Source organism: Typopeltis vanoorti, chromosome 10 (genome assembly GCF_054136105.1).
Source record: "Typopeltis vanoorti isolate ZY-2024b chromosome 10, IOZ_Tvanoo_1.0, whole genome shotgun sequence".
Taxonomy (NCBI): domain Eukaryota; kingdom Metazoa; phylum Arthropoda; class Arachnida; order Uropygi; family Thelyphonidae; genus Typopeltis; species Typopeltis vanoorti.
In genome coordinates this window covers 47,981,942-47,994,221 of record NC_143558.1, presented here as the reverse complement: position 1 = coordinate 47,994,221, position 12,280 = coordinate 47,981,942, and the positions used below count along the sequence as shown (strand labels likewise).

General features: G+C 35.0%; 1 protein-coding gene across 1 annotated transcript in view; it reads left to right on the top strand.

Moving 5' to 3' along the window:
- Positions 1-12,280, top strand: part of kst (spectrin beta chain, non-erythrocytic 5 kst) — a 687,893-nt gene that overhangs the window by 133,743 nt on the left and 541,870 nt on the right. Inside the window, exons 6-7 of the mRNA XM_090398802.1 lie at positions 7,162-7,358; positions 8,331-8,443. Of these exons, the coding sequence (XP_090254928.1) occupies positions 7,162-7,358; positions 8,331-8,443 (310 nt within the window). The remainder of the gene's footprint in view (positions 1-7,161; positions 7,359-8,330; positions 8,444-12,280) is intronic.

Here is a 12,280-nt window from a genome sequence, read left to right as displayed (position 1 = left end):
AGCAGGGAGAGGACAAGGAGGAGAAGGTATCTGTAGAAGTTAACTTTGTGTACAGTTAAGAAAGGGGGTGAGAGCTAGATTCTTCTCTCACAGAGCAGTGAGCAAGTGGAACAGTTTACCTGTCGAAATAGTAAATACATTTAGTGTGAATAAGTTTAAGAGCAGGTGTGACAGCTGGTGTGAGATATGTGGCCGCCCTTGATGAATCTCTTTGGAGGTCTTAGATAATAATCCATTATTCGTTCATCATCAAATGTTTGCAATTTAAAAATTTTGAAATTGATCAGAGAGCATATGCAGTAAACTCTCACTATAGAAAATGCAAGGAGCAGTTTTTTTTTAGTGGACAGTTTACTATATTTTTTTATAGAATTTGTTTAGCATAGCATTTTACCTATGCGGTTGTGTTTAGGACTTTTCATTAGTTATAATGAGCAAGTTGGTTATAGTTATAGCAGTGTTTGCTAAAGTGAGAATTGACTGTAAGAATATAATCTTTCCCATCAGAGTTGAAGGCCTTCATTATCTTCTCACATATTGCTCTATTTTGAAAAAGACATATACTCTTCCTTTAGCACTTTATTAATGCTTTGGATTCGGTTTTCACTATCTTGAGAGTTCAAAACAGGTTCTCAAGATAGTGAAAAAGGTTTTCACTATCTTGAGAGCTGTTTTGAACTTGTTGGGTTCTCGTCAGAAATTAGGCAATATTCAGAAGTTGTATTTTGCAGTCATTATCTGAATTACAGTTATTATAGGAAGAGTGTAGAAAGAAGACTTGGTGATGGAAATTTATTGAATGAATAGATATTAAAATTTGTAAAGGTGAAAAGGTTCACTTATGCCAAATAACTTTCTGACATGGGATTTCAATGGTATTGCAAAGGCAGTTTCTTTCAATGCTGAAGGTTGTATTCTTATGAGCTCTAAGGTTAGTTTCGAAACTTAAGTTTCAGATATGTTTATTAAGAGAGAATTGTGTGCTATTCGTTCTGAATAAGTAACACATAGACACAGTTGAAAATATTTAATTAAGATGGATCAATTATAAATACAGGTAACCCTTGTATAACGCGGATGTTAGGTTCTATAGAAATGGCGCATTATATAAATCATGTTATGAGAGACTGAGATCACATAGAAAAAGTAGGATTATGTTCCGAAATGTTTTTTTTTTTTTAATATTATGTAAACAATAATGACATATCAAACAAAAAATTTTTTTATTTAATTCAGGTAATTCATGTAAGTTAAGAAAACATATAAATTATGAAACAAATACATAGTACAGTATAAACTTATAAAAATACAAATTATATGTAAACTTCATTACACATAATGCATAAATGTTTTAGGCAACATAAAATAAAGTGCATATTTTAATTGTCATCACTGTCTTCAAAACTAACATTTCATAGATGTTCTTTATTTATGAGTGGCCGGACGTCGTCATCACTTGAAATCTCTTGGACATCATTAGTATAATTCTCATTGCATACTTCGGTTGATTTAGTTATCAAGAAGTCAGTAATAAGACTTTGCATATCACTATGCTGCAATTTTTTTATTAAGTTCATACTGTGGAGCTAAACAAATATCCAATTGTCTTGTGAATTTTCCGGAGCGCTCCATTGAGGGATTATTATGCATAAAACTTCTTAACTTTCTTGCCAAGTCCAATCCTTCTGCTAATTTCTTTAAACTGAATTCTTTAACGGATATTCATCACAATCAGAATCTTTGGCAGAACTTTCCCCGTTTGGTTCAATGTCATCTATTAATTGTACCAGTTCCTTCTCATTTAAATCTGTTTTCTCATTAATTAATTCACTAATTTCGTTTTCAACCATATCGCAAAAGCCCTCTAAGTGGCATTACTGTAAAAATAAATTTTTACATAAAAAAGCTTTACATATTGTATGTAACTCACCAGAAAATATTGCTCAGCTTGAGATTAACACAGTTATGATTTTTAATGCGCTTTCCTGCCAAAAAACGAAGGCAATTTTCAACAACAAACACTTTATATTGTAAACAATTGATGTACATGCATGCTAAAGGTATTTTCCCTAATATAAATTCGCTTCTTATAACTATATGTGCGATATGGGCAGACACAAATTTAACGAAGATAAAATTAGATTTTTAAGTCGCACGGTGAAAAATATATAAAAAGATAAAGGGTTACTACAATTTGTAGATGGTGTTATATCGAAACTACATTATATTAAGTACCCCGTTGAATAAGGGTTACTACAATTTGTAGACCACTTTATATCGAAACTGCATTGTATAAGTATGCGTTATACGAGGGTTACCTGTATTTTGATTCATGGATCATTATCATCATCAGTGCAAAACAGTTTGAAATTAGAAAATTAAACAACTGTGAAGTTATATGGAAAATGGAATCCTTAAATGCAGTTGTGAGACAGCCAGGTAAAAAATTCATACTATTAGGATCAGTTGAAGATGCATGTGCATGAATATATATATATAAACATATAATTAAGGATCTCTGTAGCATAATTGGAAGAACAATGGCATATTGTGCCCCCCCCCTCACTTGATTGCAAAAGGCCTAAGTTCATTTCTCATCATTACGAGAGGAATCTTTATATGGGCTTTTTCATTTCAAGGTGAGTTAGCCAATCTCTTACGGAGGTAGCAGTGTTTTTTCTACCAGAAACTCCGGTTTTTCATCCTGTGAACAGTTAAATCGGTCTTCAGGACACATGCAATTTACAGATAAAAAATATTGTTGGTGTTGTTATCCCTTTAACTGCTACAGTTGAGTTAACTCGAGCATGGAAAAAAATGGCGACCTTGCTATGATCGAGTTAACTCCATTTGAACGGTTGGCGCATCTCCCATAGACAATTTTTTATTATGGAAAGAATCATCATAAGATATTCAAACTTTGCGGGTAGGTTCCTCCATCTATTGCCAACCAATTGAAGTTTATTTGACTTGGGTTTCTGTCCTTGTATGACAAGAGAAAAATTTGAGCTGGTGCAACTAATCATATTAAGTGCCTCCGTGCAATTGGAAGAACGACGGTACATTGCGCCCTTCAATTGGAAAAGGCCTAAGTTCGATTCTCATTGAGACAGGAGGGATCTTTATGTATGGACTTTTTGAAAGGGGAGTTAGCTGATTTCATACAGAGATAGCAGGGCTTTTTTCTCCTTGAAACTTGGGTTTTTCAGCCTGCATACAGACAAATCGGCCCTTCAGAACACAAGCAATTTACAGACAAAAATACTAGTTGTGGTGGAGGGTGTTAATGTGGATGATTGGTAGTAGAAGTTCGGGTGGAGACTGAGAGTTGTACAGTAGGTGTCCTCCCGTGATGAGTCTTCAGACTCCTTGGAGGTGTCACGAATAATAATAATAATAATAATGCTCACGTTTTATAACACAGTGACGGCTGAACTGGATAGGGGTAATGGGTTTACAGTGATACTACTGGACCTTGCCAAGGCCTTTGATAGGATACCACATGGAACGCTAATCAGTAAACTGGAGCAGATGGGTATAGATATAGGGTTGGTGAGATGGATAAGAGGGTGGTTGAAGGAGAGATATCAAAGAGTGGTTTATTCAGGAGTGGAGTCTAAAAGACGTCTTGTGACTAGTGGAGTGCCACAGGGCTCTGTTCTTGGACCACTGCTTTTCAATTTGTTCCTCAATGATATTGGAAAGGATCTGAGAGGAAGTGTTCACTTGTTTGCTGATGATGCAAAGTTGGGTAGAGCAATTGTGAGTGCACAGGATGTCAAAATTTTACAGGATGATTTGGATAGTTTGGAGGACTGGGCTAGGAAAAATGGATGTCAATTTAATGTGGCAAAGTGTAAGGTTATGCACTTTGGGGTGAAAAGAATAGCAGCAGTATATCACATTGGTGGAACCATACTCCAGGAGATTGATGAGGCCAGGGATTTGGGAGTGTTGGTGGATAGGGAATTGAAGTTTAGGGGCACATTGCAAAAGTAACTAAAACAGCTCACCAAATCACTTGGCTTCTGAAAAATACTTTAACATGCAGAGACGAACAAGTTGTTGTTCCTCTGTATCGAGCCTTGATAAGACCCCATCTGGACTTCTGTGCCCAGCTATGGGCACCAGGGTTTCTTCGTGATGGGGAGGAAGTGGAGAGGGTCCAGAGACGAGTGACCAAGATGATAGCAGGTCTGTGGAATGAACCTTATGAGAATAGGTTGAAGATTTGTGGGTTGCAGAAATTGGACGATAGGCGAAGGAGGGGTGATATGATTGAGACATTCAAATTACTGAAGGGTTTTTATAAGATTGATCCAGAAGATATTTTTGAAAATATGACTGGTGGTGGGAGGACTAGGGGCCATGCATGAAAGCTGGGCAAGAGCGTGGTTGACAAGGGTGTTAGAGCTAGGTTCTTTACTTGGAGAGTGGTAAATGAGTGGAATAAGCTTCCAGAGTCTGTTGTGGGTGCTACGACCGTGAATGAGTTCAAGGCAAGGTATGATAGATACTGTATGAATGTTGAATAGTTGTTCTTGACATGATGTTAGGGCCTCCCTCGATGAGTCTGTCGACTCCTTGGAGTTTCCCGGAACAATAATAATAATAATATGCAGCACGATGTATAAACCACGTGACTGTGGAGATTTCCGGGATGTCACATTATGGCATCTACCAGTAAATATCCGCATTATCTTACTGATGATCAAATTGATGAATTGTTAACAACAAATGAGTCGGGAGAAGGATTGTCCGAGTTAAGTGAATTGTGTACTTCAGATGAAGAAGATCCTGGTGATTCTATATAAATTAATGTATGTAATTTGTATAATCAAATGGACACCCCTTGATTATGCAAATTTTATAAAACACTATTATTGCCATTTTTGTGAGCGAACAAGTGTATATCAAGAATGTATGATGCTGTCCGGACTTCTTATTCAGTAAGAATTTTAATTGATTTTATTTATAAATTTTTTAGCAAAATTAATTCAGCACATGGGACAATGTCAGTAGAATATAAAGTCAGCAGTTAAAGGGTTATGGGCAGTAGATGCTGTTGATGGTAGTTGTGTAGTGGGGGAGACAGTTAGATGTGTGTGTGTAGTGGAGTGGAGTAATATGCCCTCTCACGATAAATCCTTGGACTCTTTGGAAGTTTATTTATTTATTCTTATGGCAAAAGCAGCTACAGGTCAATGTCCAGATCAGAAAGCCAACCTAGGGCCTCCTCTGTCACTTCGTGGATGTCCTGGAGGCCACCACCATGAAATTGGTGCCTTGGGCAATCATTCACAATATGAGTGATCGTCTGGGCCACAGGGGAACAGTCATAATAAGGGTGGTCTGACAGTCTCCATTTATGTAGTAGGTAGCCACTTCTGCCCTGGTTAGTTCTGATCCTGTTGATAGATGTCTAAATCTTCCTAGGAAGGGCAAAACCAGACTGCAGAGAACAGGGATCTTCAACCAGGAAACCATTTATTGGAAAATTGTTGGACTAGTGTTCTCTCCACATATCAGGTGTTGATGGTAAGGCAGCTGAAGAGAGTTTATTCAAATCAAGACTAGGTGGATTTATGAGAGTCTAGTGCAGGGGCAGGAGCAGGTTGCTCATTACTTTATTAAATACTTTAATTGAGGCTTGTCTTCTCTGTATATTTGGTGGAGCAATGTTAGATAGGACATGCAGCTGGGGAGAAGGGTGCTTCTCAGTGTCCCACTAATTGTGCACGTGGTAGAATTTAGCTGGGTGTCTATAATGTTAATGTGCACTTCTTTCCCAAACAGTGGCATAGTATTCTTCTGCAGAGAATACGAGGGATAGTGCAGACGACTTTAAGACATCAGCACCACAACCCCAGATTGTTCAAGCAAGCCGTGAAATGATATTATTTCTCGTTTTAATTTTGTTGGTGGTGTCACACAATAATAATAAATTAAATTAGCTTATTGATATCATCTCTAAAAGATAAAATTCCATTTCTATTGCTACCTGGAGTCTATTCGGTCTCATGAAACTGCAAGTTATTCTACTTTGGACAAATGGGCTAATCTGTTTCTCTTTGTCTTTCTGAACACCAGGAAACATTTCCTCCAAGAAACGGAACAAATTGGGACTCGCAGAACATGGGATTACTTTGGAATGATGCCAGTTTATAATGTTCCCATAAATTTGAGTATCTCTTTAAAGAAAGTTCCAAAGTACTCAGCATCAACCAAATCTCAACCTTAATGTTGGATTCTATATGCCAGAAATTTGGGAAATTATTATTAAGAATTATACTGTTTAATTATCGAGCCCCTGTAGCTCAGTCGATATAGACAAAGCCCCTTGGTCGGACAGACCTGGGTTCAATTCCCGTCACTGACGCGAGGAACCTTTATCTGGTCTCTTTCAACAAAAGTGAGTTAGCCGGTCTCATACGGAGGTAGGAGGTTTTTTCGCCTGCGTGTGTTCATGAACACACGCATCTAAAAACATAGGACACACCAGGAAGCATGGGGCTTACCACCTTATCCTCAAGTTAAGTTGTGGTTGTTAAGTCCAAGAATAGTTGGAAGGTCGTGGGCTCTTAAGTGCCTGTTAGGACTGCTGATGATGATGTTACTGTTTAATTTTATATATATATATATATATATATATATATATATATTTTTTTTTTTTTTTTAAATAATCATATGCATGTGCGTGTATGTGTATGCACATGGCACATATGATTATTTAAAACTTAACTGATTATTCACACCCTTTAACTGATCCTAATAGTATTTTTACCAGGCTGTCTCATGACTGCATATAAGGAGAGATTCCATTCTCCATATATCTTCATTGTTGTTTAATCATTTGATTTCAAACTGCTTTACACTGATGATGATACACAATAAGTGAATGAAATATTTGTAATCAATCTGTCTTAAATAGTTTCAGCTGTGTCAATGTTACAGTGTGCATGCACTTTAACATTGGCACAGCTGAGTGTGTGGGGATGCCTGCACACATACAATCCTTTCATTCAGTAGCTTTATATTGCTAAATTGAATTCAATGATTTTACATTGTCTTTTAGTCCTTTCATTTGATGATCATATATATTTAATGAAGAGTTCATTTTTCAAATAAGATTAAATATGTAAAATTATTATTTTCACATAGCTATCCAGGAGTCAATATTCAAGATTTTTCAGCCAGTTGGCGGAGTGGATTGGGATTTAATGCACTCATTCATTCACACCGACCTGATGTTATTGACTTTGGTGCTCTTACACCTCACAACCATATTCAGAACCTCAACAATGCCTTTGATGTTGCACAGAGAGAACTAGGAATTCCAAGACTATTAGATGCAGAAGGTATGACATTTTAGTTAATATTTAGCACCTTTATTCACTTTTTTTTAATAAAAGAAAACCATAGTAATAACAAAAAAGTAATAACCGAAAAGTAGTAATGTTCTAGTACACTGAAATTACCTCATTCATAAAACTATCTTTGCCTGTAGGAGCCAGACCCAGAAGAGATACCAAGGTTGAAGTAATGCAGCAGTCACATTTCCTGTATACAAGTAGCCAAAAGATGTCACACTGTATTACTAAAATACCCTTGATTAGAGATATATGTTGAAAGTTTTTTTACTTGTTATATCATAAATTAAAGATGCCAAGAAATTATATTCTTGGGTTCATTCTTTATTCAAGTTGGCATCTATATACAAGTAGCCCAGTCATGAGATGCTTCATGCGCAGACTTTGTTTGCTTACACTTGGATAAAGAATGAAACCAAAAATATAATTTCTTGGCATCTTTAATTTATAGTATAACCATGTGAAAAAACTTTCAACATTTAAGAAAAGTTTTAACCATATTAACTTTTATTTTGGAATCCATTATCATTAACTTAACAAACAAAAATGAAAATTAATCTTGTTTGCAGTGTTTGTATGATTTAACTCAGGATTTTAATTTTTATAATCACTATGGTATAATTTAAATATTTGCTTTCAAAAATGGAAGACAAGAAAATCGAAGCTACAAGTGTGAATACACTTTAGCCAACCTACGTGTGGTGTGGTGCTCCTATGTTATGTATATTGGTTTAGCCATAGTAGTGAATACTCTAAATAAAACTAATATGTTATTTATCTTTTCTTCATCCCCATTTAATGGGTCTCAGGCTGTGGAATTGGTTTTAATCCTGATGCAGATGGACTTGTTTCTGATAGAGGCCAATAATAATAAAATGTATTTCGCTTAAGTTGCTGAACTCTCTTTTTGAATCATTGTTTGTTTGTTTGTTGTTTAATCTCTACTGCTTTCTTTTTTAGATATGGACACAAACAAGCCCGACGAGAAGTCAGTGATCACATATGTAGCTTCCTATTATCATACTTTTGCACGAATGAAAAATGAAATGAAAGGAGGAAGACGGATAGCAAATGTAAGCTTATGTTTCAATTTTTAACGAATACATGTAGTATTCTTAACAATAATGTGTTAGACAACTTAGAAATAATATCAGCATACACTATCTGAGACAGTCGCCTTGGATGATGGTATTCTACTTGATGACCTAAATTCCTGGTACTCTTGTGTTCTGAATGTTTTCAGAACACAGAGTACCAGGAATTTCTTAATATTATCAGGTTTTCAGGATTTTGTTTTTTAATGTTTATTATTTAAACTATATTGTCTAGGAATTAAAAATTCAAATATTTACCGAGGACCTCCATTGCTCATTTGATTTTAATGATTCCCTTTGGTTGGAAAGACTCAGGTTCGAATCCCATCTAAGATGCAAAGAATCTTTATCAGCACTTTTCAGTTCAAGGTAGTTAGCTGGTCTCATATGGGGATGGCAGGGTTCCCCCTCCCAGAAACTTGGGTTTTCTTCCCACAAAACAGGCAAACCAGCCTGAAGAAGACACACACATTTAACAGCAATAATACGGCGTGAAGATAGGATTAATCCTATCTGCACCGCCCCACATTGTTTAGCGTTAGGGCTGCCTGTAAGAACTGCTGATGTTTGTTTTGCAGTCATATTCATCCACTGATAAAAGTGGAGTACACTTGCAATGTTATGGACTTTTAAAAAAATCAGAAAAACAGTTCATTATAGTGAATTTTACAGTACTAAATTTCAGGAGTGCCATAGTTGGCATTAGTTCATGTATATTTTAAGATTTGAACATTCTTCTTCTTTATCAAATTCAATTAGGAATATCAGAGTTGAACTGCACTGCCTGTAATGTGCATTATTTTCATTATCTCAATTGTTTCCTTATCACTATTGGTCTTAGTTCAGCATTGAAGATAAAAATAATAAATAAATAATAAAGCAGAATAATAAAGAGTACTTAAGACTCTCAAGTGGCATTGGATTGGTTGAAAGATTGCTAAATTTTCATGTTCTTCTCTGCTTTATAGCTTGATTTTCATCTTTGAAGATGGTTGGAGACATTCAACACTAATAAATATACTATCATACAGAGTGGAAGAAATCACAGATTTTCTGTTTGATATATGGTAGTGCAGACCACTAGTTATCAGCAGGTTTCATCTTCACCTTTGAAGATGAAACCTGCTGATCTGTTTGGCTAAGGTGGTAGTGTATCCACCCTCAACCAACTGGTTGTGGATTCTGCTCCTGGCATGGACATGGATGTTTGTGAAGGTCTTTAGGTGGAAGATGAAATTTCATTGCCTAGTGCGAGACCACCATTTCACTTATTGGAAGCCTGAAGTGGTTTGAAAAAGTTCCATATTTGGTCTTTGAAGCAGTTTCCAGATCATATAAAACAATAAAGATACAAGAAAATATTAATAACAAAAAGTAGAAACAAAATCTTTAGCTTATCCATGGTACATATGTATTATGGGTTTAAAAAACCTTTTGTTGAGGTGGGGGGTGGGCATATAAAAATAAATCCACTATTGTACACAAGTGATAGAAGAAATATAATTTTTTTTTTTTTTGCTGATATGTGGTACCCACTATTATTTTATCTCTCATCCTTATATTCTCATCTGAGTATATTTGAGCAAATATAATGAATTACTTGTGTATTACAATTTTTTTTATTAGTATAATAAATATTATTTTATTCATTATACATTTTTGATAACGTGGTTGATAATTTCTGGGAAAATTCCCATGTTACTCCTCTACTATCCATTAAAATAAACTATTATTTTAATGGCTAATATAGCCTACTTTTGTGCAAGGGGGACATTCTTAAACGAAAGTAGATATTAGAGCATATTATTTTAATGGTTGATAATGTCTGTGAACTTTTCTGCGCTCTTAGTACTGCACACATTGTTTATAGATAATGTATAGCTGTGTGAAAAGACTGGAAATATTTGACTAAGTTAACAGCTGTTTAAAGTTACTGATAAGCTACTGTATTTGTCTGTGTAGGTAGAGATGTGCTGGGTTCTGTACCATAACATGTTATTGGATGGGAAGGATATCGACAGTGCATGGGAAGTGTTTAAAAAATACTTAAACGGTGCGATATCAGAATGCAATATCCCTAGAGTTAGAGGAATAAATAGATTAGGAGTGAAATGGATGTGTAATCTGATTAAGCAAGAGATTTGTAAGAAAAAGATGATGTGGAAGGAATACCGTGTGCATAAGGATGATGTCAGTTATAATAATTATAAGCAGCAGGGCAGAAGAGTCAGAAATAGTGTACAGAAAGCTAAGTCTGAGTATGAAAAGAAACTGGTGCTATAAGTTAAAGACAACCCAAAAGAATTCTATTGTTATGATGCAAGTAAAAGAAAGAATGAATTTGAAAGAATAACTTTACTGAATGCAAATAGTATGCAGATGATTGATGCAGAAGTGATTGTTGAACTAATGAACAGCCATTTTGCTAAAAGCTATCAACCTAAGATAAAAAGATAAGATAAAAATAAACGAGTATATTAAATTTTGTTCAGAAAATGAAACAAAGATTCTAATTTTTAACTAAGTAATTTAAGGAAATTACAACGTCACTAGGATATACATTAAAATAAATTTTAATATACTTCAATATTTTGGCAATCACGTTGCCATTTTCATGAAACTTAAGAACAAGACGTGCACTCAGGCACAACAAACAGTAAATGAGAAAGAAGCAGGAAGCTATTATTTCTCCTAAAGTCCTGATGATGCCCCCTAGCGGGCAATGTTGGTATTCTTGGGTGATTGGGCTGAAGGTCTTCTGATGTAGGTTTCCCAAATTTGAGGCAGTTTCATGCAGCCAAATTTGTTGAGGTTCAGATTGTTTCTTAGGGCTTCAATTTTTAATATTGAAGTATATTAAAATTTATTTTAATGTATATCCTAGTGATCTTCAGCCCTAAGAAACAATCCAAACCTCAACAAATTTGGCTGCATGAGATTGCCTCAAATTTGGGAAACCTACATCAGAAGACCTTCAGCCCAATCACCCAAGAATACCAACATTGCCCGCTAGGGGGCATCATCAGGACTTTAGTAGAAATAATAGCTTCCTGCTTCTTTCTCATTTACTGTTTGTTGTGCCTGAGTGCACGTGTCTTGTTCTTAAGTTTCATGAAAATGGCAACGTGATTGCCAAAATATTGAAGTATATTAAAATTTATTTTAATGTATATCCTAGTGACGTTGTAATTTCCTTAAATTACTTAGTTAAAAATGCATAACCAACGTCTAAGCCTTTCCACGAGAAAAAAGATTCTAATTGTTTAAAAAAGTAATAAGATGTGAATGCACAATAACAGTGATTGTTATTTTTGTGTTTATTATGTTTATTGTATTTTTGATGGTATTCGGAAAGGGAGGCACATATGGAACCTGTAGTTCTCAGGTAACATTGACATTCAGCAGCTTATAAAAAATACTGTTTGGTGCAAAAATTGTAGTTTTCTTTTATTCCATGTGAAGACTTTGCTGTAATCATAAATTCCTGGTCTTACTATGAGTACTTCTTTACTAGAAGGTGCAGCAATTAGCTGCTTCCAATAATAAATCATATGTTTAAAAAATTAAATAGTTTTTTTTTTTTTTAACTGAATGGTTGTAGACCCAAAGAACATTAGTACTGTTGTAGGCTAAGGATTTTATTTTAAATTGAATTTTTAATATTTTTAAGTTATATATTTACTTGGAACATTGGAAATAAAATATTACTTTTGTGACAGTTTTCTATGAAAGCACATCATTTATACTGCTGTTTCCATCTTCCCAAAGTATTTCAAACTTTGGCAGTTACTTTGAGATAGTTCAAAAACTGCATCT